Source organism: Cucumis melo, chromosome 8, assembly GCF_025177605.1.
Source record: "Cucumis melo cultivar AY chromosome 8, USDA_Cmelo_AY_1.0, whole genome shotgun sequence".
Lineage (NCBI taxonomy): Eukaryota > Viridiplantae > Streptophyta > Magnoliopsida > Cucurbitales > Cucurbitaceae > Cucumis > Cucumis melo.
In genome coordinates this window covers 1,703,560-1,730,937 of record NC_066864.1, presented here as the reverse complement: position 1 = coordinate 1,730,937, position 27,378 = coordinate 1,703,560, and the positions used below count along the sequence as shown (strand labels likewise).

Genomic DNA, 27,378 nt, shown 5'->3' with positions numbered 1-27,378 from the left:
TATTTCAATTTGTGTATTTGTTGAAAACATGTATTATATATTTCAATTATGTTGTGTTATTTTTTGCATAATTAATGCTTCTCTCTATTATTTTAGCCACCAATCACGTGGCTCTTGCCTCTTAGTATGGTTCAATTAAGTCATTATGAGGTGACCCAAAAAATGTATATATTAAAAATTAATAAGACCATAAACAAGTATACTTGTCGTTAAAAAATAAAAAGTATTTGATAACTATTATATATTTTGGTTGCTTTTTAGTTTTTTTTTTTTTTACATTTATGTTTGTTCACTATTTTTTCAATATGATTTTTATCTTTCTTAAATAAATATTTAAATAGAAGAAAATTATCGATTGTTTAAATTAATCTTTTAAGTTATGGCACTGTCGTTAAACAAACTTCAATTTTCTCAAAAGATATATTTTTTTTTGCTATTTTACAAATTATGTAAATTCATCGTCAATCAAATTTAATATTTTTTTAACAACAATATCACGTTAAAAAGTAAACGATGGGAAATATTTGACAATTTAATTTAAAAAAAGATAATATAAAAATGTTTAACAAACAATACCATTTTTTTTATATATAGAAAAAAAGTACAGTAAATAGCAAAAAACTAAAGCAGACCTTTTTAGCTAAGATGTTGAGCCCCAACATGGTTGAGAATTTAAACCCACAAAAGTAATTGAGAAATTTGATGGGGGGGTGAAAATACAGGTTAAAGTCCACCGTACAACAAAACATAATTAAAGCTAAAATTTCAAATTGTATGCTTTTTGTTTTTGTTTCTTGATACAGAAGAAAAAAAGAAATATGGAGATGATAGAAACAAAACAATAAACAAAATGTACTTTAAAATTTTTATTTAGATAATTAGTAAAAATTGTTTGTACGACAGATGCATGAGGGTTTTGCTATTAGAATAGACCATAGCTATTGGGTATTGGTCAGAAACCTATTTATATTTGGTATTACCAACACATTATTACTCTTACTATTTTTATAATAAGCTTTTTTTGTACTCTCTACATCTACGGCTCCCTCCCTCCCTCCCTCCCTCTCTACCCTTAAACTTTAGGCCCTACCTCCCCTCCCCTCCCCTCCTTTTTAATTCATTTATTTCTATATTATAATATAATTATTATTCTTGTAATCAATACCAACATCATTCATTACAATAAGCCGACAAAATCCTCCATTTAATTAAATGCTTTTCTTTAACGTTGTTCTCGATTAAAGACAACTTTTTTTTGTTTCTTGGAAGTGCTCTTTTGTGTATATATAACAGCAAGTTAATGATAAGCCCGTTTTAATTACCTCCATCGAGGGTGGATTTGAATTCAAACATCCTATTATTTTGGAAATAAAACTGTCTATGTGCTTCCTAATTTCTCCGATACGTAAAAATCAAATTAAAATGAGTTAAAAGCAACTTTTGATTTATCTTTTGGGGTATAAACATTGAGATATAATTAATCACTGTCCCATTTAATTTCACACTTTCTGCCTTTTTTTTTTATATATAAAAAGAAAAAAAAATGAAAAATAATTCTTTTACAAAAGTACAAAACTATCACATTCCAGTCTTTTAATTGACATATCTTTAGAATGCACAAAAGTTTGAAAGTTAAACTTTTAAAATCGAAAGTTTAGAAATACAATTGATACCACTACCATACCATATAATTTAGGGGTGGTTTATTTAAATTGTTTTAGTACAGCTATAGAATTCGAGATCTCAACTTCTAATAAAAAGAATCACATAGGTCGTGGAGTTAGAGCTAGTGACATTTTTTTTTTTATAGAAAAAATATATAATATTATAGGTAGGAGAATTTAACCCAAATGTTCATGAAAGAAGCCAAAATGATAGGTTTTGTGTTGTCAATTAATGTGTGTGTACACCATGGAATAATGCTCACGTGCAAGCCACATAGGGGAAAAGGATAAGAAAGGGAAAAAAAGAAAAAAAGGAAAATTCAAATGTTAGCCCTCTCCGGTGACGCATCTTCAATTCGTGATTATAATGATATTCAAAAGCCCTCCCCCCATTAATCAAGTTCAAACCATTGCGTTAATTTAATCTTTGACCCACCGTCCATGGATGTAATCAAGGTCAATTAGGTGACTTTGGTAACTATAATAATCTTCCAGGTCAAAACTATAGATTATAATTGATAATCAATATAAAGTAAATTTGCACGAACACCAGGCTTGAATCACTCGAGAATTGGAAAATATAACACACACCAAAAAGTAACCTTTATTTTTATTTTATTTTCCCCACTTTTTCCGAAAGCGCTTTGAGATTGGATTCAGATGTAAAATATTTGACCATAATCAAAGTACTTTCTACTTTGTTGAAATTGATCAAAGAGATGCAATGGCCCTACCAGATACAGTAGAATTTGCTTTTGCTTAGTTTCTTAATTATTACTACACGCCACACTTTGATTCCTATTATATATATATATATATATATATATATATATTTGAAAAAGAAAAGAGAAAAACAGAAACTATTTATTGTTTGTCTCATCTTTCAAATAATGGTCTAACCCTGAGCATGATTTCAATGATTATAACTTTAAATCCCATGAAAATTTGTAGTACATAAATGAGAAAACATATACCGTTGATGTGAATGCTTTAAGCCGAGGAATGAAAAGATATATAGAAAGGCAAGGAGTTTGAATATAGAATTTAGTTACCGTACGTAAAGTTATAATAATGTATATATGGCTCAGTATATATGGATCAGTAAATGACATGAAGTTTATCATTGCCTCATCAAATGAATTTTTCCTTATCATGTATAAGGTAAGATTAAATCTAACTGCATCAATAATTAGTTGACAACTGAATTTATTTGAAACAAAATTCACTTTATCTTGTATGTATATATACGGAATGTGTGCACATGTGTACGATTTTTGACTTATTTTGTCAAGTTTAAATTCAACCCGAACACATATAACATAAAATGGTATAATTGTTAATTCTAAGCAATTTTTCATGATTGCTTATACTTAATAGATAGATAGCTAATAATCATTAAGGCCAACTAACATATTTATCAAATAGTTAATTACATGATGATTCTATATGAGAAATGATCACGCCATGCATGGTATGGAAATAGAGAAATATGGTGGAGAATGTGAATAAAGTTAATGGCGGTTGCTAAATAAATAAGTGCTTGTGATGAAAACTAAGGGTAAACAATCATTTAATTCTCTTTTATCTTTTGCAAATTAAGACGTGGACCATTGTGACACAATTCATCAATGAGGATATGGTACTAAAGTTTCATGTTCTTTACTTTTTCTTACTAATTTTTGTGAAATTATTGTACTCACTCTATAGCATTTCTTTTTACATACTAATTTTAACTTGAAAAATGGTGTTAAAATGTTACTAAGTTAAGAGAACTAATGACATGTTTGGAAGTGGTAGTTGGACAGTGATTTTTGAAAAAAAAAATTAAGTTCAATTGATTTTGTAAAATTGATTTCCAAATTAAACAATCAAATTTATGTTTGGTATGATAGCTCTTAAAAATTACTTTTATATATTTAGAATTGATCTTTAATCATTATGCTTGGATATGCAAAAATTAAGTTATAGTTATTTAATTAGTAGTCGTATTTTAATTTCTATTTGGAAAATGTAAATACCTATTTCTTTGTTTTATTAATAACCGAGTGTAACAACATGCCATCTTTTGTTTCAAAATAACTATATATATATATATATATTTATAATCAAGCTCATTCCAAATCATTTGAAAAAAAAAAAAGCATTTTGATAATAAAAAAAAATATAATTCTAATATTTTTAAAATCACTTAGAAGCCATCTAAAAATGAAAAGAAAGAAAAAAAAAATAATAACTTTTACGTTATCTGTCTCGTTATGTGTCGATATTAAAATAATAATAATTTGACTAACCTTAAGCTCTCCACCATTTGCAAAAACAAACCTTAACTTTTTTAAATAAAAAGGCACCAACCACCATAAGTATTATATCCTCCAACTCATCATTTTCTATGTTTAAATCTATTTGTCTTTAGCTTTTCTGCCTCCCCATCTTTTCTGTCTTTATTAAGGAACATATATCTACCAAAATCTATAGTATCGACATTTTTATACCAAACTTTCCAATTTCATAGCATTTACTATACCCATTTATATATATTTTCCAAAAAGAAAAACCCATGCACTCAAAGGATTAAAGTCACAAACTTTTCTCTCAAAGACTCATGAACAACCACGAATTAATTTTGCTTCCAGAAAAATTTTTGTTTTTGTTGGATGAGTTCTTTAACCATTCCTGTTTATATTTAGACTAATTTAGTAGTTATGTTCCATACTCAATATTCATATATGTGCGGTTTTATGCCATTTTCTAAAATTTTTCTTTTATTTCAAGGATTTGTCTTTTTCAAATTACAATTATAGGTTTTAAATTAAAATAAAAGACAATTTGTAATTTTTAAAAGTAGTATATGGTATAAGTAAAAGTTCAGTAAAAATTTGAGAATTAAACATAAGACGCATACGTGACATAGATTAGGATTAGGGTTAGGATAAGTAATAAGAAGAGAATGAGAGATGTTTGGAGAGGAGAAATTAAAAATGGTAAGAAAAGTAGTAGGAACAAATTATATATTATTTTGTAGATATAAGCAGGGAGGGGAGGCAGGCAATCACTTTAGAAATGCCGCGCGTGTAGAAGAAAGGAAGGTTGGGGGAGGGGGGGTTTGAGTACCACGGCCGTTGAGGAACGTGGGAAGAGATTAGATGTGAAGGACAAAAAAATAAAATAAAAAAGGAGGAAAACGAAAGGATCAGAAAAAGCAGTTGGCAGAGAGAACCCTCGACTTTTACGCGGGTGCTGCTGCTCCTTGTCGTCTCAGCCTTTCATCGTACTTTACACCCCTCCTTTTCTTTCATTTCCCTTTCTTTTCCCTTCCCCCCCACCCCCGTTTCCCTTCAAACTTCAATCATCTCACCTGCAACACACGCGCCACCGTGGCAAATAGCTCAACTTCCTCGAAAACACCGCCGTCGACTCGTATCGGTTTGTGATTGGTACACGTGGCTAGAACTGTGTGGAGAAGCAGACCCACATACGACTTGCCAAAAGGAACTAGACCGGTCTTTGTCGTAACAGAACTTGTCGGCTACTTCTAAGGTCTCTCTCTCGTCTCTCTCGCCATTCGGATGGATCGTACGGTCCATAATTACCCCCTTTCCCCCCTTAGAATTCTCCTTTTATGTGTCCGATCCAAATACCCGACCCGAAAGGCGCCCCGCCGGCTGATTGGCTCCCGTGTATGCATCCGTGTGCTCCTTTTTATTGGATTCATGGATTGTTATCTTTTCAAGTCTTTAATTTGGGCTTTTTGTCTAGTTAATCTGTGTTTGGGCCTGCCGAGTCATGGCCTGTTTAGCCGTTGCTTGTTCTGCCCATAACTCCTTTTTGGGCCATTGGGTCGTCATAAACATAAATTGGATATCAAATGTGATATCCCAACAATTTAATTTGCTAAAATGACAAAGAATTAGGGTTACTCTACTAATAAAGTGTTTAACAAACCATATCTGTGGTAGACTTTCTATTATAGATAAATTCTTCCATATTTTGATTGTAATTTCTATATTTACAACTGTTCTAGAGAATATTACAAAATAAAAGCCAACATTTTAATAAATTTACAAATATAAATAAGTTTATTAGACTTTTATCGTTGATAAACCATATCTCATGGCTTATTAGCGATAGATTCTATCAAATCGCGATGATTTATTATTGATAGATCATAAGAGTTTACTAGCTATATAGTTTGCTACATTTACCTTTTTCTTAAATGATCTATACATTTGATCATGACTCATACAATTGTTATCTATTACAATTATCCAACAAATTAATATTCATGTATTTTTAGAAAATATGAAATGGGACCAATATTGATTAATTGTTTTGTCTTTGTGTTCTTAATCCCCAACTAGATTTTTCTACGCATTAGAAATCTGATTTTTGGGTTAAAAGTAATATATTTTCCTTTGGAGAAGAAGATTGTATTTAAGGTGAGTTTAATTTATATTATTTTTAAAGATGTGATTGAATCTGATGTAACTTCGATATTTTTGTTAGATTAGTCACTTGGTTAGGTTAGGTGAATCATGTTAAATGTTAATAATATTACTCTTGATTTCAATCAAATTTACGTCGTAACGCAACCCTTTGATGAAATTAAAGTTCAAAATGGAAACAGTGAGGTTTGGAGGGCATAATTTGAATTTTAACACTATTATTTTATTTTATTTGCTTTTCCAGATCTGACTTCGATTAAAAAATTGTAAGCTCCAATGGCCTCTTCACTCTACACTTCCTTCAAACCGGTCGAGGAGACGAAGGCGGCAACCAATAGAATGAAAAGTCATCGGCTCGACTCGACTCCGTCTTCTCGGCGTCGGTCCCACACTCCAATTAGCTAATCGGAAATTCGTAAAATTTGTTAGCGGGGAACCCAAACTCTTCCTCGTTTGGCGACTTTCCTCCCATAATTCCGCGTTTGCGAATGTCCCGCCTCTCCTTCTTCCCCAAGAAACTCAACTGGTCATCAATGACCCATCTTCATCTTCTTTGACAATTTTTGATTCATTGATCTTCATTTACTTTGACCCTTTTAGATTTCAAATCCGATCACCCATCTTAGCTGTAGGAAATGGTACTCCCGTTATTGAAGCTTGGAACCCTGGCTTTGAAAACTCTGAGCAAGCCACTCGGTAACAGACTCAAGAAACAAGCTGCGTTGCACCCCAGATTTAGGCAGTTCATCATTAATGTGGCCCAGGTATTTATAGTTTACCCGTGCGTCTGCTCATTTTTCCATTTTTACCTGGGTTTAGCTCTCATGGGTTCTTGATAGTTTGGTTACGATTGATTATTCTTTACTGATCTATACAAGAGCACGTGTCGTTGAGCTATTGTTGTTTTATAACAAGTGATCATGGTCTACTTTCTAGCTTTTCTCCTCTGATTTGATTGGTTTTGATAATTCATTTATGCGTTAACGTCTCCCGAAGGAGTCGTGCTAGTTGGGGTTAAGAAGCTCTTCAAAATGTTTCCCTTGCCAAATGAAATTAACGTTGCACCTGTACCCTGCGCGATGATGAATCCTCATCTTGAGTGTAGTTTAGATGCTCTTCGACTTATCCTCACTTAATTTTAATTTTTAGCGGTAAACTTTAGACACCAAAGTTATACTGTAAATTTATAACTATATTCCACTGAAAGCAACTTCTATGCATTAAAATTTCCGAGGGTTCTCTGGAAATGGTCACCAGTTCTAAAAGGAAGGTACTTTTAATCATTCATGAGTAATTTCAATACTCTTCTCCATGAGTCAACTCAAGGAATATTAATATGAAATCGAGAGAAGATGTCATTTAGAAACCTACTCTATTTTGATCACTAAACTCAAAATATTAAACTTGCAACCTGTAGCGAGCTTAATTATTTAATATGAAAAGATTGATCACATAAAGACACTTATATGTATTTAGTGAATTATTTGGAAATTGGACAAAAAGTAGGAGAAAACTTCCCTGTGCAAATTATCTTCAAATTCTTTCTTTGTATGATAAAACTCATCCTTTGTCTTTCCAGTCTTCTTTGAACTGGGGTAGTTTTCTTTCACCAATCGGATTGGGTAATAGCAAAATAAAGAGCTGTCTGTAGAGAATATTCAACTAGCCAGAAATATCTTGTTGCATTAGCTTTTTCCGTGTACAGTGTCGTTTTAGTGCTTTCTCAAGCTTCAAGCTGATTTTGGAAAGCTTTATGTTACATGTCTGCCCATGGAGTTCTGGCGGTTAGCTTGAAGGGTTTCCTTTGAAAATTTGAGAAAACCCACTTTTGACTTGATTCACCACTGATATCATGCTCTAAAGAACTTATTTAATTAACTCACCAACTACTACTAATATAGTTTTTCCACCCAAGTTCTGTCTTATTTTTCTCCATCTTAGCGTCAATGAGCTTTTTCAGTATCTAGTTAGAAAACCAGCTATTTTCTTCCTAAACCACTTAGCCACTGTGTTATTAGCTATCAAGAGGGTAGCAATTATTTGACAGTGACCTTCAGATTCAAACTAAGCTTCTGACGGAATGCAAGGCAGAACTGTTATCATTGTATTGGCTAAAACACTAGGAAAATTTTACACAAATAGGTTGTAAGCCTTGTAGGTCATACAAATTTCATTGATACCAGAACCTCAAATCCAATCCATCAGGCAGAAGTCTTTCCTCTAGAACAAGCGTTAGAATAAGTAAACAACTTGTAATAATTTGATTTTCCAAACTATGCCAAAATTCGATGAAATGATGATAGAGAAGAGTTTTTTTTTTTTTTTAATATATAAAATTGTTAGAATTATTTTTGGAAAGAATAAAATATTATTATTATTCCTATTCCTACTTGAAAAACTTCTATAGAAAGCGTAGAGTTCTCTTTCACCTGCTTCAAAGGGTGCAGCTGAACCTTGTGGTGCCATAATGCATCTTTTATATCGAAAAGTCCCTGTAATCCCCTGTAACTATGCCTTAATAAACTTTGAGACGTATATTATAGTAATATCTACTCAGCCTAGGGAAGAAACTTGTGAAGTAGAGTTGATTGAACACTTCCAAATATTCTATCCAGGTGTTGTCTTCTCCTTTACTAACTTGGGCTTCATCATTAAAGAACAAGAGGGAAGTAGTGAACTCAAAAGAGCCAAGAAGTCTATGGAGTTGTGAACTTCTAAACCCGATGGTGTAAGTAGTTGATGAGATATAAAATTGATTATTATTATCTGTCCACAAACTTTTTGGGCCAAACAAGGGATGGAGTTGATAATTCCTACTTCTCAACTTTTTGGACCAAACATTCCCATAGAAGCAATCATTTTTAGTCTATCTGCTTGTAAATGCTTAAGAAAGTATAATCTTCAAAGGGTTTGTTTGCATTGATTATCCAGGGAGACACTCAAATATCAGAACTCATGTTTGAATGAAAGTTTGTACTGCAAGTGGTACTTTATGAATTATTCTTAAGACTGCATTTCTTCAATGCTGTAACTGACAGATGAACCATCGGATGTCAACACAAATGCAAAGACGCATATATAGTCATGCAACTGATGTAGAAATTCGCCCCTTGGATGAGGAGAAGGCTGTTCAGGCTGCTGTAGACCTGATTGGCGAGGTTTTTGTATTCTCGGTAAATATTGATTTTCAAATTTGAATCACTTTATTTTCTTTTGCTTACAATGTCTAAACTGAAACGTACTATATACCATGTATGTGCTTTTGACCTTTCACAGCAAGTATTGATCAACTAAATATTCTAGGGGTATTTAGTGTTATATCGGAAACTAAGGAGCTCATTTGTGAAGCATTGTGCATATTTATTATTATAAGTAAATGTTGAAGTGTCATGCTTATTTGGGTTCATTTACCTTCTAGAGAATTATGCTTGATAATTTGCTCTTACATTCCAAATTATCGGGAATACAATCCTTTGAAAAAACGATACAAAAGAAGAGGAGTGTATAGGACATATTTGCTGTTTGAGAGTTGAGACTTATAATTCATGTTTTGGTCGCCTGTGAACTTCTCACCTCTTTATCTCAATGATAGTTCTTTCACGTTTTAATTTTTTTGGAAGTTTATAGGTAGCAGGAGCAGTAGTGATATTTGAGGTTCAAAGAAGTGCAAGGTCAGAAGCCAGAAAAGAAGAAGTACGCAAACAAGAAATTGAGGTAATGATATTTTCTTCATTGGCATAAAAGAACAAAACTCGTAAATCACATTTTGCTCTTTAGTAGTATGGCTGTTTGAATTGCTTCATGATAGCTCGATTGAGAATTGGTTTTAAGGAATAAGATTGTGTTCTCACAGTTAGTTTTTCTTGAACATGTACAATATTATTTTCCCTTTCCAAGGTTTAGTTTAAGATTAATAATTTCAACAATTCAACCTATATATAATAACATTATCTTTTACAAGTTCTTTGAATCACAATTCTTAAAAGTAGCTTTTAAACAAAACTTCTTTGAACAGTTTTCAATCAAGCCTTTTAGGTTCGTCAGACAGACCATGGTGATGGCAAGTCTGGCTGAAAATATGAACAAGCAGAAATGAGTTTGCTTCCCCACGGGATTGCTCTCTATAGTTAGTTGGGACTTACAAGAATTATTTCGATGAACATCAATAACAAAATTCATGAAATTAAGAAGCTATATATATCTATTACCCCTTCCTAAAATATGAAGCTGAGAAAAATAGTGCTACACTTGTATCTTTTTCTATGCATTGTGGAGTTGGTTGGGACTTGCTATAACAAATTTGATGATGATCAATAACAAAATTCATGAAATTAAGAAGCTATATATATATGTATCTGTTACTATTTATTGGAATCTAGAATATGAACCTGAGAAAAATAGTGCTATACTTGTTCTCTTTCTATGGTAACCACTTGAATGGAGGAGTTGAGGTGAGGTAAGGTTATGATGTAAGGGATATAGGAATTAATCCTTCGACCGTAAGAAATATTACTGTCGGAATGACTGATCAGGGGTTGGCGACAAACTGAATTTATTCCCATAGGAACTCAACTACTGTATTTCTCACCACTTCTAGCTTCACCAATCCAATTGTGTAATTCTTTGGCCAATCAAACACCAGCTCCTCTCAAGAAACAAAATTATGAATAAATCTAGAAAGTAGTCTTAAATTTCAGGTTTTTCGTTTTGTAATTTCTTTCTCATTTGGTTTATTATATTTAGAGCTAAGGTCATAGATAGTTGTCCAACCTATAGAACAAATCTTCTTTGAGTTAGTTCGTCACATTTGGTTTAATATGTGTAGGCATTGAGGCAAAGAGACGAAAGCTTATCGGCAGAAGTGGAACTTTTGAAGCATAAACTTGTAGAATTGGAACAAGCAGCCAAAGGGCGAGGTCTTGGTAGTATTTTGAACTTCAAACATGCTAATTCAGAAAGTGGGAATTCAGCAAAGCCCGCTTGATCATGTTGCCAGTTTGTCCACTAAAGGATGTGATTTCATCAACTTGCTTTTGAAAAATGAAGGTGTATTCTCCTAATTCTTTTGAGATTACACCATTTTTGAACCGTTCGCTTTTGATATTAGTTGTTTTTATATCTGTACATGAATATTATTCGAATAAAATTCTTTCTGTCCCCCCTGCGATAATGGGGTATAAAACTGTTCAAAGTATCTGGTAAATGAAAAACTTTGGCTATGATGCCTCCTAATCAGCTGCTTTTATGCTTCCAAAATCAAATAATATAATTTGACTTATGACTCTAAACTCTGCCTTCTCACATAAGCTAACCCATCTTTCCATGAAAATATCCTTTTTCTTCTCTTTTGCTAGAGGAGGTGCTTCAATATTACTACTCTTCTTTTTAAGTGTTAAATATTACTACTCTTCTTTTAAGTGTTTTCTATATTTCTACTCTTCTTTCAAGTGTTTTCTTGTTGGTCTCAAAAAGGGGATTTATGAATTCTGTAGTGATTAGCATCACTTCTTTTTCCGATGGGAAAGATAAATTTTGAACATTTACACACTTTATTGACTATAGTGACATATTGTGAACTGATTTTATCACATTATTCTTGTCCATTAGTTATTATTCCTTGAAAAAAGTAGTCATTATTAACACAAAGAACCATGTGGATCTTTACTTTTCAAATTTTGATTGGCTACTTCTCTGTGTAGCTCTACTCTGGATAAGGACCCGTTGACTTCAATTTCAAGACTCATGCATCCCACCACTTGTTTGGTATGAATTTTTGCACCATTTTCACAGGAAAAACAAGACCTTCATACCTTTTTATATTTTCATGAACATATATTTTTTAAATAAAATTCTAATAATATTGATATTTTAAATATGTAGATAGAGCTAAGATTCTAACTTTTCGCGTTAAAAGTATTTCATACATGTAGAGATGAAGATTCAAATTTACCGATTTCTTAAATTTTTTTACTATAAATTGTTCGAGAATACGATATGAATGATATGATATGAATAATAAATGAAATGGTGAGGTGAGATAGTGTTTTGAAAGGACAACTATGGTGTAGAGATAACATGGGAATCTAAGAGATAGGAATAGGATAGTGGAAATGTCCTTTATTCCTTTCTTCTTCTATTTATCTCAACCTATCATTTTTTTTTTGGTAGAAAATGTTTAGCCCTTTTCTTTTGGAGATCTTATCACTTTTTTTAGCCTTTCTTTTAGATGAATTGTTTTTCTAATCACCCTAAAACTTGTTACAACTTCTTTTGTTATTTCAACAATGATGTTTTACACTGACATTCATACCGGCATAGAAGAAATTAAAATTATGTTTTTTAATAAATAAGTTCTCAAGGTTTATTTTTTATAATAAATTGAAGAATAGTAGTTTATATAACAATATTTTGCAAATTTCGTATATAAGTGTATGGAAGTACAAAAGATTAAAAAAAAAAAGTACAAGGAAAGAAATGAATATATTTTGAGCTATAATTTAAACAGATGTTTTTTTTTTTCTTTTGTATTCTAAAATATACTCTTTTATTTCTATTTTTATGTAATTGAGAAATTAAAAAAAAAGGTCTCTAAAATTTGGAAAGCTAGAGAGAGAGAGAGAGAGAGAGAGAGAGAGAGAGAAACAATATTCTGTTAGTAATAAATTGGATTCCACGTGGGAAAGTTAGACCGTAATATTTCCAAGAACCAATGAAATTGATAACCGAAATGGATGCTTATGCCTTAATAGAGAATCTCTCCCCCAAAAAAGCAAAGTCTTAATTGAGAAATTAAGCTTAATGAATTGATATTAAAAAGTAAATGAGAGTAAAAGAGTAAAAAAGTGTCATTAATATATATCTATGGAATTTAAAATTTGTAATTTGTTGGTAAGATATATAAGAGGCGGTGGGAAAGACGACGAAAATGCTTAGACGGCTCTCAAAAGCAAAAGTCATCCGTAACTGTAACTCTTTCTCGCACCTACAAAATTAAGGAATTTAAAGAGAAGAAAATTGGAATGAAAAATTGGGGCATCAAAGGGATTGAACTGTTGAAGTGAAGAGCATCTGCTTTTCAATCAGTCCCTTCATCGCGAATATTTCACTTTTCATTTTTCTTGTTTCTTTTATCTTGTTCCACCAGGTGTCCTTCCACTTTCTTGCTCCATATTGTGGGAGGTTCAAGCCCTGTTCAGAATTAGGGCTTGCCATTCATCTGCTACCGATTTTGCTGGAAGTTCCTCGGTAAGTTAATGTCGAGCTTTATTGGTTTTGATCTGATATGAAATTTGCTTCTTCTTCTTCTTCTTCTTCTTCTTCTTCTTCTTCTTCTTCTTCTTTTTCCGTTTCTTCTAGTTCTTTTTCTTCGTGCCCATTAGTTTAATTTAGCCCCACAGAGGGAAATTTAGTTTCTTGATGCTCGTACTCATGTGGGATCTGCTTGATTTCGATTGTTTGTGAAGTTGATCTCTGCTTGAGCAAGCTGAATCGAAGTTGCTTCAAAAGGATTTTATCTTTGAAGGCGATTTGCACATTAGTATGATTTTATTTAAATTTTTTTAATGGGTTTGTGCAAAGGCCATTTGTTTATAGTTCTCACCGCTGATATCGCTTCTCCTTTGATGGACCAGTTGGTTTGTTTTGCTGCCTCTCTCCATAAATTTGATGGATAATTTTCATGTCTTTTATCTAACATGCACTTCTTTGGGTGGACTCCTAGGGGCTAGGAGAAAAATTCTGTAATGGGAAAACATTCGAAGACCAGTTGCAAGTCGGCCTCCCACAAGCTATTTAAGGATAAGGCAAAGAACCGGGTTGATGATCTGCAAAGTATATTTGTAGATTTGCAGTATGCAAGGAAAGAGAGCCGCACAGTTGATGTGACGGTTCTCGAGGAACAAGTCCATCAGATGCTTCGTGAGTGGAAAGCTGAGCTGAACGAGCCTTCTCCAGCATCCTCTTTGCAACAAGTAAGCACAATATATCGAATTCCTTTTCAGTGCTTAAGAGTTAAGATGAAGAGTATCAATAAATATGATAATCTGCATAGTTTATTATGTGGTATTGAGGATGACAGCTAGCATGATTGGATTTAAGTGGTGAATTACGATAGCTTCAATGAAAAGGCATGGATTTTTGGATAATGATTTTTAGTGTATGTTTGACTTAGGGTGGAAGTCTTGGGTCGTTTTCATCGGACATTTGTCGATTGTTACAACTTTGCGAGGAGGATGATGATGCGTCTAGTCCATTAGCTGCTCCTAAGCCTGAACCTAATGAACAAAATTTGCAGGTTGGAGATACTATGGCACTTCAAGAGGTGGGATGTCCTTTTATGTTTATATTATGTACAGATGTTACATTTTATCGCACTTCGTCTTTTCTCCTCTTTCCTTTGTAACCGTGGCCCTTTGACAGTTGTATGTGATGGAGTATGTTCAAACAAAAGAGGAAAGCTCTGACTTGTTAGAACTTCTAATGCTGTTTTTTCGTTGATTCTGCCTTTTACAAAAGATACTGAGAAAAAAAAAACTGCAAACAGAGATGCAGGATTTGAAAATGAATTTATCACTTGGCCAAAATCAGTTTTTAACTTCCAATTAGATTGGATATGGGAATCATAGCAAAAAAATGAACTCCCTTATTTGCATCTATGCCCTTGTTATGCAGTCACGCCATGCATGTCAGCTATGATAGTTGGTGAAATTACAAATTTTGCTTCCAGCACGACATTTGCCTGACCATCCCTTTCTCTAACACAGATGAACATTGGGATACAAGCATGGAGTTATTGATACATGCCCTTCATGGGATTTTCTATCTCTTGCCCCATGACCCGGACTTTGACCATGCAATGTGTTTAAACTCTAAAAGTTGCATGAATATGAATTTTATTCGGGAAGTTGGTTCCTTCCCTGCTGTTCTAGTTTGTTGTGTCTTTATTTTAAGAAAATATGCCTCATAAATTTGTGAATCTACTGCCTTTCATACATTTTATTATAGGTTCTTAGTATCACTATTAACCTACTTCAGGGATTTAATGTGAATCGTGTACACCAAGAACAAGGCTTCCCTCTAGTGGATCAACGCAAGAACTCCCCTTCAGGAGTTCATGGTATGGCTATGAATAACTTGGAAGGACCTACACATTTGGAGTGTCATCAGCTTGATTTGCATCAGGGTTTTGAGCACAACTTTTACTCTGTCCTTAATGGTAGAGGATTGTGTGGGGAGGGTGCAATTCCTCATGTTTCTAGCTACTGTCCCAGTATTTTCCCTCCACCTGCTGCTTTTTTAGGTCCAAAATGTGCACTTTGGGATTGCCCACGACCTGCCCAAGGGATGGATTGGTGTGAGGACTACTGTAGCAGCTTCCATGCTGCCTTAGCATTGAATGAAGGTCCTCCTGGAATGGGTCCAGTTTTACGGCCTGGTGGAATTGGTCTGAAAGATGGTTTGCTTTTTGCTGCTCTTAGTGCAAAGGCACAAGGGAAAGATGTTGGTATCCCTGAATGTGAAGGAGCTGCCACCGCAAAGTCCCCATGGAACGCTCCTGGTAAACTATTGCATCTCCTATATGTTTGCTATAATGGGAAGTGCACATACTATAAATCATAGTTGAAATTGGTTGTATTCTATTCCCAAATATGCTTTTGTGAAATTAATTTTACCCAACGTCTTTTTCTTATATTGCAGAGCTTTTTGATCTGTCAATATTGGAGGGTGAGATGATTAGGGAGTGGCTTTTCTTTGATAAGCCTCGTAGAGCATTTGAGAGTGGTAATAGAAAGCAGAGGTCACTGCCTGATTACAGTGGACGCGGTTGGCATGAGTCAAGAAAGCAAGTGATGAATGAGTTTGGAGGGCTGAAAAGATCTTATTACATGGATCCTCAGCCATTGAACCACTTTGAGTGGCATCTTTATGAATATGAAATTAACAAGTATGACGCTTGCGCTTTGTATAGATTGGAGCTGAAACTTGTTGATGGGAAAAAAGGTTCTAAGGCAAAGGTATCTAATGATTCAGTTGCTGATTTACAGAGGCAAATGGGGAGACTGACTGCCGAATTTCCTGATAATAAACGCTTTGTTAAGGGGAGGACCAGAATTAACACAAAAGTTGGTCTTGGAAATGTTTACCCCTCAGCAAATAGAGTCATGCCGCCCAGTGGAACTTATGACTATATGCTTCATGCCCAATATGATTACCTTGTGGAGAATTTGAGTGAATATTACCTTACATAGTTAAGAAGCTCAGTTGTCGAATGAATTGCATGCTCTCGTGGTTTCCATCGGAATATGATGGGATCGAGTTTACGGTTCATTCTTTCATAATTCGGTTTTTCTTTTTGGCCTCAAATAACATAAATAACTTCTTTCTTTTTTCTTTTCTCTCTCATGGTATACTATCTAATACTTATGTCATGGGAGCTGCGACGATTACACCCTCATATGGAGCTTCTAACTTCTGGAAACGGTAAGGCTGGTTGTTTCCCTAATATTTTGGGTTACAATTTGCATTTGGTAGATTCTAGAGGGAGATTAGTCACCTGAAACTCAGCTGAAGCCTTAGTATTGATGTATATTTGTTTCCGCTGGTGTTACAAACTCCAATAATGGTTTAGTGATATGTAATCCGCTTACATTATGTTATGTTATGTGGCGGATAATACTAGTTTTTATTTTATTCCCTGTCAATTGTCAACATACACATCTTGAGTGATCTTTTCGGTCATCTCTCAAGATATTGAAATGTATATTGCTCGAAGGTTACGACTTGTTAACCATTATCAGAAATGTAGATTTACTGAATTATTTCCTGTTGAATCTTCCTCAACTATCCTGGCTTTGATACTTTGAATGCAAGTGGATTGAAATTATTGAAGAACAAGGGGACAGAATATTTGTAGGTTCATTTGCAAATTGGCCAATCTATCTTTACTTGTCTGATGCTCTCACTGGACCCAACCGTCTTTGATATCCATTGTGATGATGCTTTCACCAAGATCAGATGTAACAATCTCTTCCATTACCGGGGAATTTCTTGCATTGAATTTAATTCTTGAGACTGACGCAATACAAGCTTCTCTCTCTCTCTCTCTCTCTCCCCCCTTTTTGGGAAGAACTCACGATGTCCAACCATCCTTTCAAAAGAAAAAATATCTGCCACTATATAAAGTCTTCACTTCACTTTCCTGACTACGATGTTTTTGGGTTATGGATTAGGTTTGAATAGGTACTATGGCTGCGTTAGCTTGTGTTTATGGACCTTAAAATGAAAGATTTAGATCTCTAATTTCCCATTGTGTAGTGGTCTAGTGTTCTAAAAGAGGTTATGAAGTATCAATCTGCAAATGTAGATTACAAGAGTTGCATTAGTAATCATTTACAGCTACACAAGTAAGGTTACTCGTCAATTTGGCTGTTCGCTGTCCAATCATTGTGTTGCCTTTTAAAAATTACAGGTGAACCATTTAATTTTACTCATATCTCATTTACGAAGTCAGCTGAATTTGGATTGACGACCATTTTTAGGGTTATTACTCTCTCTCTCTCTGTATATATATATATATATTCTGAAAGATGCAAAATCAAAGCTAATCAACCATCGCAGTATACGATCAACCTGTAATGTTGCTTTGGTGGAAAGGGAATGGTTTTACGACAGTGGATCCATGAGGGAAAAGAGATGTATGGTTTTCCGACAGAGGATCCATGAGGGAAAAGAGCAGTACCACTTCTGATAGAATCTCATTTCTGGAAGGCAATAACGTATAAAATACTTTTAGTAGTTTATAATACAATATTCAAAACAAAGTTGTAACCCTTTTATAGTGTTCCAGAGAATTTCACAAGTTGAGAACTTAAAAAACCAATTACAAAAATTCGTGATTACTGAAGTGCATTACTGATAACAAAATAATATTCATTTAAGTACTTGAAAAGCTTTTCAACCTATGACATGGTCTAGAGATCGCCATGACTTGAAAATCGTGGCTATTATACATGATCATTGAAAATAGAGAAATAGAACAGATACTATCAAGAGATGAGATAGTAACAGTATGAATCGCCTAAAAGCAATATGCACAAATGCATACTAAATCAATATAAACTGTTCCTCGTAGCGTTTATATTACAAACCATGAAAGCTTATTTGAACATCATCAATACAAAATTTCCTATGTTATTCGAATAACCATCTATATGACTCCAACAGCATGGAGGTGAATTACGCGAAATGCACGGGATGACGGTTCCATTAGGGGAGACTGGAAGCCTATAAAACTAACCAGAGCTGTACTAGTATCTAAATATCCAATTTCACTCCAAGGATGGCGTTTCCATAAATTGAGCCTGCTGCGAACTCAGGGTGTTGAGTAATATACGGGCCTTGCCAAAGCAAAGAAAGTATCAGTCTTCACCGACATGAGCAACTCTATTACAACAACATCATTTGGGCGCTTGATCCTTAACCCAGTTTCGAGAAGGCCTGCTTGATACAAAGAAGAATAAATGCACAAGTTGATAGGAGTTAATAAAAAATGGATTTTACACGAAGAATGATTTAGCTTACCCGGGGACAAATTCTTCCCACCGTATAATTGCTTTGCTAAAGGATTTGCGGCCCAATAGTTAACAGCAACCCGACTGGTTGGTTGGAATCCTACAATCTTTCCTTCAGTCGTCAGGACCACCTAAGTTTTAATAAGCAGGTGAGCAAACACGTTATCTATAAATATTAAGTAAACAAAAGGGGTACTTAATAGTCATTTTACTCTAGTATGAGAACTTTTGAAGTTGAACATGTCTTATACAGAATCTTGAGCTTGCAACCTAGAAGGTTCTGTTTAAACGGAATATTATTGCAATTTGCAAAGGTAAAGGTACCAACAATCTTCTAAAATCTTGATACATCTTCGAACCAGAATTTTGAGGATCATTTTACAAATACTTAAGGAATGGAAACATCATATTTCGCTTGGAGAAAACATAATTTGCCCAGTTAAAAAGGGATAAACTAAATTACAAAAGTACAATTAGGGATTAGACTTCTGACCTATTAACTTGATGAAAGAAGATCATTCAAATCATTTCAAAGGGAGACAAACGATGTGTTATGTTGAGATAAAAAAATGAGGCCATTGAGGAAAGGATGAGGAAGGAAAGCGGAAGGATTTTCAAATTCGACCCAGAGAAAGCTTACAACTAAGTAGAATAAAAAACCCTTTTAGAGAGGGATCTTTGGTCTGCAGTCAGCTAAAACTTGAATTGGTGTTGGTTGAGCCTTCTTACGGAAAATCTAGATTTAGAATTCTACCTTGAAGTAGGGAGAAGTTTAAGACAAGAGGTTTGCTTTTCTCTCCTTATTTATCCTAGTGAGAGACATGCAAAGTAGGACACTATCATATTGCTATGTCGGTTAAATAGAAGACCATTGCACCTTGCAAATGACAATTCTATTTTGATAGGAAAGGCATGGCGGAAAAACTGCTTAAAATATGGAGGGCATTACCTGTAAGCCAAGTCTTGGAAGCTGGCAGAAAGAGAACTGGAGAACAGGATGAATATGTGTCCACAAAAAGGGGTTGCAGTTGACATTTTCCACCATTATAGAAGAGGAATCCAAGATTTGTATGCCCATCATTTTGGAAGAAGAATACGAGAATGGCGGAAAAACTGCTAAAAATATGGAGGGCATTATAGGGTCATTAAACGATTGGAATGGTTGGCCATCGGGTTGGCTTGAACACTATTTTTGTCCCTTTGATTCAGTAAAGTTTTGTACTGGGAATTTGACAAAGAGAACCTAGCACTGATGTGATGTCAAAGTGATGCGAAAATCTCAGGACAAACCTTGAACTTTGACAGAAAATCATATCTTTTCTGTATATAAAAGAAAGATGGGAGTAGTTTATAGGAGAACTAAAAGGGGAGGCTGCTCCAGTCCTTAACGTATATATATCAAATCCTGGGGTATGATAACAGCTCAGACTAGAAAATGGTAATGAACCTGATTTGGAAGGGCTGATGGCACTCATGGCAGACTGAACAAGCACAGATGCAGAAATTCCCTGCTTTTGCTGACACAACCTCACAGGAGATTTCAGTCACTCATCAGTGAGGCTGAGAAGAGGAAACCAAGTCCTGAAGAAGTTTGAATGTAGTGGAACTGCGAGTGAATTCAACTTGAAAACTAGACCTGAATAACTACCTTTTCAGAGGATAAAAAAAATCCAGGCGTATAAATAAAATAACGCAAACTTCAGTTAACCACGGCGCTTAAGAAAATATGGAAAGAAAGAAAGTTTTTATCATTGTGCTTAAGTTTCACTACTAGCATTTGAGAAACCAAATACTCAGGTCCTTCAGTCTTTGCACACTTTCTAACATATTGTGAAACATTGTAAGCAGACATACCCTAAATCACCCCATTAGGAGGCTGTAAAGCAAAAGAAGAGAAAATTTTAAAATCACCTGATAACTAGCAATATCCTGAGCAGAAGCTTTTACTTCATCAATATTTTCTTCTCCAATCATACCCGATGGAGCATCTTCACTTCCAATATCAGATTCAACCACAGTCAAGTAATCAGGAGCTTCCCCAATCCACGCACCAACTCTCTTATCCATGTGTACATCACCATGCCAACCAAATGCATCTTTTATAATTTTTACAACTGAGATGCAGTAGTCTTCCAACTATAAATAAAAGGTTGGTATATTAAACTTTATATCTCAATATAAATATATGATCGAGTGAGAAAATATTGGTGAATACCTTTGCAGCTTCCATAGCTTGATTTTTCACAGAGCTAAGTCCATCAAGTGATGTAATGGGCTGTTCTACACTATACCGTCCAGGCAAACGAACTCGAGACATAAATCGTTGACCAATAGCACCAATAGCAACAAAAAAAACTCCACCAGCTAAAGTCTTGGATAGCAATCCCCAGGAGGAATAGTTTCGCTGAAACATGTTGAGCACATACTTCAATAGAAAACAACTTTTTGCTCCAAGAAGAAAGAAGAAGCAACAACTTTGATTAAGGTTTGCAAAGAACCCAATGCAAAGTCAAATACACACACAAAAGTTAGCAGAATGCACAAGAACATTAATTTATAATTATATAAAACATGTATATACAAGCAGATACCTTTTTGCTTAACAAGTTAGCAGAAAGCACATTTGCACCACATTGCAGTTGTTTATCGGGGAGAGAATATACATCTTCATAGAAAATGTCTAATATGTTAGCCAATCCTACCTGCATGACAATTGGTCAGAGAATATTTTAGAATAGGAAGTATAGACATGTTAATGTCAGACGTACCCTTAAGTGTTAGACTTTTTCCTATGCCTTGGATTCACTAGACACACGGAAGACATAGACACTAAAATGAAAGAATATTTAAATATGGAACTTGAGATATACATAAAAAAATACACAAGAAGAACATAGAGAAGCTAAAATAACAAGGATAATAATAAATTTTACTGGATAAAATTTAATAAATACGTTGCAAATATTACATGATATATACTTTTTTCTTTATATCCATGTGTGTCCAAGCTAGCTTACGCGCACTTTGACTAATCTCATAGAATACATGTTTCAATTTTATATCCGTGGAGATATATATCTCAGTTATAAATTTTCTTAAAACTGAATAGGCGTGAATAAAAGTTTGTATCCTTAATTCTTAACACCACTCAAACATTAAATGTGAAATTCTTAAAGTGCAAAAATACATAAAGATAAGCTTTTGTTGAGCACTCGCTGTGCCTCAATCTCATATAGGGAATATACACATTTACAGTAACTATTGTCCTTGGCAAAAGGAGCATCTTCAAGAAGGCAACTCTTGATCTAGGCTAAAGAGAGAAAATACAATCACAGGACAGGACACATTAAAATATACAGATTGAGAACTGCAGAAAAGGAAAGATTAAAATACCATTTGGGAGTGGGTCAAAAGGACTTCCCACCTATTCTCAACAAATTCTCTCCAGCCTCCAAGTTTTATGTCATTGAACTGATGAGCATCGATTTGTAGCCTGTAAGCAGGTACATGCTCGCTAACCCATGCACAGAATTCAGATCCACCAAATTTTTCTAGCTTAGTGAGTTCAGAGGGCATCCACCAATAGTTCATCGATTTAAAATTCCTATGTTTCCAGCTCTCCTTATTTGAATTAAATTTTTGTAATAGACTCTTAGGATCAGCCACCTCGTTGTCAAATAACTTGTGGATAACAACTGAAGAATCCTCTGATGCAACTATCGTAGACTTCCGAAACCAACCAAAAAGTCTAGTTGAAGTTCCACTAGATGTTCCATTGACAAATTTTCCTTCTGTATTTTGAAGAGCACACATGCAAACAGTTTCTGCAAGAACAGAGATGGCTCGTTCCTCGGATGAACTGAGAGTGAAAGAAATTGGAACCTGCTGATATGAAATGCATAAGAGAACTGAACCTATCAGTATCATGCGAAACCTGCAGCATAGACATACTACCGTGATGTTTCAATTTTTCAAGCAAACAAAATATCCAAAAACACACAAAATAGAGGAAAATAAGGCGAAATTACAAACCTCTCTAGGATTTTCAAGATCTTCCATATTCCTCTCAGATCCGGGTGTAAAGACAACCAGTTCGAAGTTCCAAAGCTGTTGCAATACTACTTGTCTAAACGTCATAGCAAGTATATTTTTGGACGAGGTACTTGAATGGAAATCTTGAGCGAGAGACTTTCTGAGCTTCGTGGCCTTTTCCTTGACTTCTCTGGCAGGTAAAAACTGTTAACACAGTCAACTTAGGAATGACAAATACAATCGGATAGCTAAATTTTATCTAACGACAATATTCCAGAGAGGGGAGAGAGACACATTGTTTTATAACAAGACTCCCAATTTCATGAGATGACAACATCGCACGACAGTCAAACGAAATTCTAAGAGAACATCAAATAATACTAGAAACGGACATATTAGTGAAGGAGCTCTTAAAGGTAGCCTTGAACCAGAGATGGGAACGCCATCAAATCAATCTCATTCATCAATCATGGAGTTAATTGTTCCGATGGCGGAATTCAAAATCGGTCATAGATTTTTATTTTAAGAATAAAAATTAAAATGGAGGCTCCTGAAGCTAACATGCCAGGTGCAAAAGTTTGGGAGAACGCGTTCACGTCAATATTCGAATTCAGTCTCATAAATGGAAATTGTAGCAATGACGAAAAATATTCATAGTTGTTAGTCACGGAAATCGGTTCCATAATACACCACCGTCGAATGCGAGCTAAAACGAGCACCAAATTACGCAGTCAGGTTAAAAAATAACTAACCAGCCGGGTCGAGACAGTGCTGTGTTCATCAGAAATTCCCGGAAATACAGTCTCCACAACCATTGCAGGCATCCCAGAATCAAGGTGCTCAGTGGCGGTTTCACCGCCATCAGCCGCAGCCGCAGTAACAGACTGCCGGAAATCGACGCCTCCGACCAGAGAAAGCCGAGACAAGTCATTCTCGTACGTCCGGACACAGGGAAGAATCTTCTCATCGGACTCCAGCACAGCTTGAAGAACCTCTTCCTCGGTCGTCGGAATTGGCCTCCCAGCAGAGCAAGAGAAGGTAGAAAAGCAATGCCTTGAGTTTTTCAGAACAATTTTGGGAGTATAAATTAAGGGTATAGCAAACAGTCGGCGAGCTGGTATAGCCTGTATAGGAGAATAATGGATAAAAGACAAACTCAACGCCATTGGAGAAATGGCCATAAACCTCTGAGCGAGTGCTAGGGTTTTCGTTTTATAGTGCTACTAGCTGTGCGTCGCCGGAGAAGCGATGTCTCGTGCCCACATCTTTTTCCCTCCATTTCTTTTCGGGGTTATTTCTCTATATACCCTCCCAAAATTACAATTAACAGTTCCATTTTGTTAAAAAAATAATAAAAAATTATTTCTCAATCTACTTTTAAAGAAATGATTACTTCATGGATGGTTTCTAAAGGGAATCCAAAATTTAAAAGTTTAATTAATTTAGATTATGTTTTATATAACATTGATTAAATGAAATATGAAATAAGGTGTAAGTTGATATTAGCCCTAATATCAAAGATGAGGGTAAAAGTAAAATAATAGTGAAAAGATATCCAACTGATTCTTGGGTACCGGTTCGGGTAGGGTTTGGGGGAATCCGGTTGGCGTTTTTTGAGCACAGAGAGATGTAAACGGGACGGGAAGAAATAAAGGCCAACACAACTATAAATTCTCCTCTCGGCGGAAAGGCGGAGCAGCGTCCAACTTCGCCTTTCACAAAATTAACTAAGAGGGGGCTTCCATTCTACGTCGATTCTGCTCCTCTTCTACTTTTTCCCTTCTGCTTTTTGTCGACGATGGGAAGAGGAAAGTACAAGAGCAAGCCCACCGGTCGGCGCCAATTCTCTACCCCTGAAGACATGCGTGAGCAATAATTCTCTCTCTTTTTCCACCACCTTCGTTTGATTATTGAAGATCACGACATATTTTTATATCATTGTTATCATTTCCCTGCCTATTGTTTTCATTTTATATATTTGAGGTGATGAATTCTAGTTGTTTTTCAAGGATACGAGCTGGTGATTGTCATGGAGAGTTCAGTGTTTGGAATGATGCTGGATATACCAGTGATTTAGGCTGTTTTATATTTTACTTACTTATTTATAGATCAGTTTCTGCGACTACGAGGAGATGGTTGGTGTCGAGATCTAGGCTTAGTTGATTCGGAAATAGTTTCACTTTTGTATTATGGAGTGTAGAATTTTCGTAATCTTAAGGAAGTTTATTGGTTATGTGCACGAGTTACTTCGACTGCAGAGTAGAATGCGTTTTGTTTTGGAGTTGCTGTAATAGTTTCTCTTTTTTTTAACCACGTTCGCTCGATTATTGAGAAATTGAAGGTTACGAGTTCTTTTTCTTCGAGTGTTGAAATTAAAGTTGTTTCGTGCTTGACATGGAGAGTCTAGAAGAATGGTGCTGGATATTCAGCGACTTAAGCTGTTTTAGGCGTTGCTTAATTGTTTTTAGATCAGTTTCAGCAACTATGAGGAAGTGTGGTTGGTGGTGAGATCTAGGCGTAGTTGATAGTGGATAGAATTTTACCTTTTTATTGTGGAATCTGAAACTTTTGTAATCTAATAAAGCGTCTTGGTAATATAGCTAGTTCTATGGTTTTTGCTTTGGAATTGGTTCTTAGAACTAGAAAAGATAGGAGAGATGGATGGTGTGGGGGAATTAACCTTTTTTTATCATCCTTACATATGGTTCTGCAATTTGTAGTCTCATTTTTTAGACTTTAAGATGGGTGAAATTCGAGTTGCTAACTTCAGTTTCTGAATTAATTGTAGTTGCTGGGACCTCCACACGTCCACGCACGTTTAAACAGGTTCTCTCTCCCCCTCCCCCTCTTTGTGTGTGTTCTCACTGCCATTATGCACAAGTCCTACAGTGCCCCACAGTTGTTTTTGTCAATTGAGAATAGATAATACCCTGATGTGTTGCAACTTTCCCCAGCAGTTGGTTCTTCAACTGCATGGTTTTGCTCTTTCTTTTTACTTACTTTTGTGCACACGAGGTATTTAATCTAGTATTACAGGTAGAAGCTGAGCACAAGGAGGAGGAAGAATCTGAGGAAGGATCTGAACAAGAATCTGGGGATGAATCTGATGATCAGGGAGATAAACCTAGAGTTTGTATTCAGTGACCTTCTTTATACATAAATCTAATTTTCTGCATGTCTTGTTATTTTCCATTTGAGCCGGGCAAGACTAAGTCTTCTTTATTTTGTTGTCAAATTCTGCCAGAGGAAAGGCACTCAAGGTATTATTGAGATCGAAAATCCTAACTTGGTCAAGCCAAAAACCTTGAAAGCTAGAGATATTGATGTAAGTTAATATTCATCCTTACATATGGTTTTACGATTTGAACATTGATATAGAGTTGATGTGTAACTTCACTTCACGTTGCAGATTGGGAAAACAACTGAACTTTCAAGGCGTGAAAGGTTGTTATAAGTTCTATTTTGTTTGTTTTAACAGATATTGAACATTTATTTAATTTCTATGATTATTGTTCTAGATTCAGACATGTCATTATATAGATTTAGGAATGCTTTTCTCACAGTTTACGAAATTGTATTTATTCTTTTTACCAGGGAAGAGATAGAGAAACAAAAGGCTCACGAACGATTCATGAGGCTTCAAGAACAAGGGAAAACTGAACAAGCTAGGAAAGATTTAGGTAATCCTTTTTCAATGATCAATGATTTAAGTGTGCCTTCTATGTTTCTGAGAATGGAGTCCTTTTAATCATCATTCTGTCATCCAAGATTAGTATTTGCGCTTTCTTTTTATTCTTGTTCTGAGTTAAAAGGGAAAAACTTATAGGAGCTCTCAAAATGATCACCTGCATGCCACACTTTCTTTTGTATTAAATCGTATAATATAAATTTGGTTCAAAATGCACTTTTGATAATATCATGGTAACCCATGCTAAGTCCTGGAACAACTATTATCTTGTGTACTAATGTTAGCTGGTGAATGTCATGAACAAATTTGAAGGAAGAACTTTCGTTTGGACTGTCCAATATTGAAATTTTGTTTCACGGTATGCTATGCAGAACGTTTGAGTCTTATTCGTCAACAAAGGGAAGAAGCTGCTAAAAAAAGAGAAGAAGAAAAGGCTGGTAATATATACAACAGTACACAAAAGCTCTTATAGTACCATTCCCTTTTAACATTGAATTGAACTGATATTCACTCTCCCTCTTTCCCTCACTTTCAGCCAGAGAACAGAAGAAAGCAGAAGCTCGGAAATGAGCTCTGTGGACCCTCCGAGCTCTTTTACTGGGACGAACAATATGTAATCTCTACAATTTTACTTTCTAGTTTGCCTAGACAAATATTATCATTCTATGTCTGTGTGGCCGTGCAACCAAGTAATATTCCCTTTGGCTCAGAAGTGACCATAGTATTATGCCGTTCACATTTATATTTTATGCAAGTAAACTTCTTATATCTTCTTCAGCATAAGAGGTTCCATTCATTCTGACTTTAATATTAGGTTAACCTTTATTCTCTACGCCTTTATACCCTATCAATTTAGAATATATTTCTGTTCTCTTCTTCAAATATTGGTCTAGATTACTAGTGGGATGATTTGCTTTGGATGGCTGAAATTGTCAGAATCAGCGTAAAGAATAAATTATTAGTCTATTTGTTTCTGGGAAGGG

At 34.8% G+C, this 27,378-nt stretch overlaps 4 protein-coding genes across 8 annotated transcripts; 3 read left to right on the top strand and 1 right to left on the bottom strand.

Moving 5' to 3' along the window:
* Nucleotides 1–6,354: 6,354 nt before the first annotated feature.
* On the top strand, nt 6,355–12,068 carry LOC103484486 (OPA3-like protein). Of its 2 annotated transcripts, XR_536752.3 has the most exons (5): nt 6,365–6,870; nt 9,145–9,279; nt 9,734–9,820; nt 10,932–11,152; nt 11,806–12,068. XR_536752.3 is itself a non-coding variant. In XM_008441575.3 (4 exons), exons 1-4 carry the CDS (start codon nt 6,742–6,744, stop codon nt 11,088–11,090), a joined length of 510 nt encoding a protein of 169 aa, XP_008439797.1. In that variant the 5' UTR covers nt 6,355–6,741; the 3' UTR covers nt 11,091–11,338. The 2 variants fall into 2 exon arrangements, 1 of the variants encoding a protein (XP_008439797.1); XM_008441575.3 differs by lacking the exon at nt 11,806–12,068 and having other exon boundaries at nt 6,355–6,870; nt 10,932–11,338.
* Nucleotides 12,069–13,008: 940 nt separating this feature from the next.
* Nucleotides 13,009–16,935, top strand: LOC103484485 (transcription factor VOZ1). Of its 2 annotated transcripts, XM_051088587.1 has the most exons (6): nt 13,039–13,351; nt 13,827–14,076; nt 14,277–14,426; nt 15,140–15,662; nt 15,803–16,049; nt 16,150–16,935. In XM_051088587.1, the coding sequence occupies exons 2-6, from the start codon at nt 13,849–13,851 to the stop codon at nt 16,166–16,168; spliced, it is 1,167 nt and encodes a 388-aa protein (XP_050944544.1). In that variant the 5' UTR covers nt 13,039–13,351; nt 13,827–13,848; the 3' UTR covers nt 16,169–16,935. The 2 variants fall into 2 exon arrangements, with proteins under 2 accessions (XP_008439796.1, XP_050944544.1); XM_008441574.3 differs by having other exon boundaries at nt 13,009–13,351; nt 15,803–16,935.
* A 1,239-nt stretch (nt 16,936–18,174) lies between these two features.
* Nucleotides 18,175–24,051, bottom strand: LOC103484484 (uncharacterized). Of its 3 annotated transcripts, XR_001761941.2 has the most exons (9): nt 23,460–24,051; nt 22,708–22,911; nt 22,069–22,560; nt 21,267–21,377; nt 20,891–21,079; nt 20,587–20,811; nt 20,123–20,256; nt 18,686–18,806; nt 18,573–18,601 (listed from the first exon to the last, which is right to left on the bottom strand). XR_001761941.2 is itself a non-coding variant. In XM_008441572.3 (8 exons), the coding sequence occupies exons 1-8, from the start codon at nt 23,886–23,888 to the stop codon at nt 18,477–18,479; spliced, it is 1,896 nt and encodes a 631-aa protein (XP_008439794.1). In that variant the 5' UTR covers nt 23,889–24,008; the 3' UTR covers nt 18,175–18,476. The 3 variants fall into 3 exon arrangements, 2 of the variants coding, with proteins under 2 accessions (XP_008439794.1, XP_008439795.1); XM_008441572.3 differs by lacking the exon at nt 20,123–20,256 and having other exon boundaries at nt 18,175–18,601; nt 23,460–24,008; XM_008441573.3 differs by lacking the exon at nt 20,123–20,256 and having other exon boundaries at nt 18,175–18,601; nt 22,069–22,557; nt 23,460–24,007.
* Nucleotides 24,052–24,210: 159 nt separating this feature from the next.
* Nucleotides 24,211–27,178, top strand: LOC103484483 (uncharacterized). The gene is made up of 8 exons (XM_008441571.3): nt 24,211–24,572; nt 25,496–25,533; nt 25,744–25,836; nt 25,952–26,032; nt 26,117–26,151; nt 26,302–26,387; nt 26,767–26,832; nt 26,931–27,178. Exons 1-8 carry the CDS (start codon nt 24,506–24,508, stop codon nt 26,963–26,965), a joined length of 501 nt encoding a protein of 166 aa, XP_008439793.1. The 5' UTR covers nt 24,211–24,505; the 3' UTR covers nt 26,966–27,178.
* The last annotated feature ends 200 nt before the right edge of the window (nt 27,179–27,378 follow it).

Excerpts from the sequence above, each read along its gene's own strand:
- LOC103484486 (XM_008441575.3), top strand. The coding sequence starts at position 6,742 with ATGGTACTCCCGTTATTGAAGCTTGGAACCCTGGCTTTGAAAACTCTG. Across the intron at positions 9,280-9,733 it reads GCGAGGTTTTTGTATTCTCG|GTAGCAGGAGCAGTAGTGAT; the intron begins GTAAATATTGAT and ends GGAAGTTTATAG. Across the intron at positions 9,821-10,931 it reads TACGCAAACAAGAAATTGAG|GCATTGAGGCAAAGAGACGA; the intron begins GTAATGATATTT and ends TAATATGTGTAG.
- LOC103484485 (XM_008441574.3), top strand. The coding sequence starts at position 13,849 with ATGGGAAAACATTCGAAGACCAGTTGCAAGTCGGCCTCCCACAAGCTA. Across the intron at positions 14,077-14,276 it reads CAGCATCCTCTTTGCAACAA|GGTGGAAGTCTTGGGTCGTT; the intron begins GTAAGCACAATA and ends TGTTTGACTTAG. Across the intron at positions 14,427-15,139 it reads ATACTATGGCACTTCAAGAG|GGATTTAATGTGAATCGTGT; the intron begins GTGGGATGTCCT and ends AACCTACTTCAG.
- LOC103484484 (XM_008441572.3), bottom strand. The coding sequence starts at position 23,888 with ATGGCCATTTCTCCAATGGCGTTGAGTTTGTCTTTTATCCATTATTCT. Across the intron at positions 20,812-20,890 it reads AAGCTATGGAAGCTGCAAAG|TTGGAAGACTACTGCATCTC; the intron begins GTATTCACCAAT and ends TTTTATTTATAG. Across the intron at positions 18,807-20,586 it reads AGGATATTGCTAGTTATCAG|GTGGTCCTGACGACTGAAGG; the intron begins GTGATTTTAAAA and ends ATTAAAACTTAG.
- LOC103484483 (XM_008441571.3), top strand. The coding sequence starts at position 24,506 with ATGGGAAGAGGAAAGTACAAGAGCAAGCCCACCGGTCGGCGCCAATTC. Across the intron at positions 25,534-25,743 it reads GTCCACGCACGTTTAAACAG|GTAGAAGCTGAGCACAAGGA; the intron begins GTTCTCTCTCCC and ends CTAGTATTACAG. Across the intron at positions 26,388-26,766 it reads ACAAGCTAGGAAAGATTTAG|AACGTTTGAGTCTTATTCGT; the intron begins GTAATCCTTTTT and ends TATGCTATGCAG.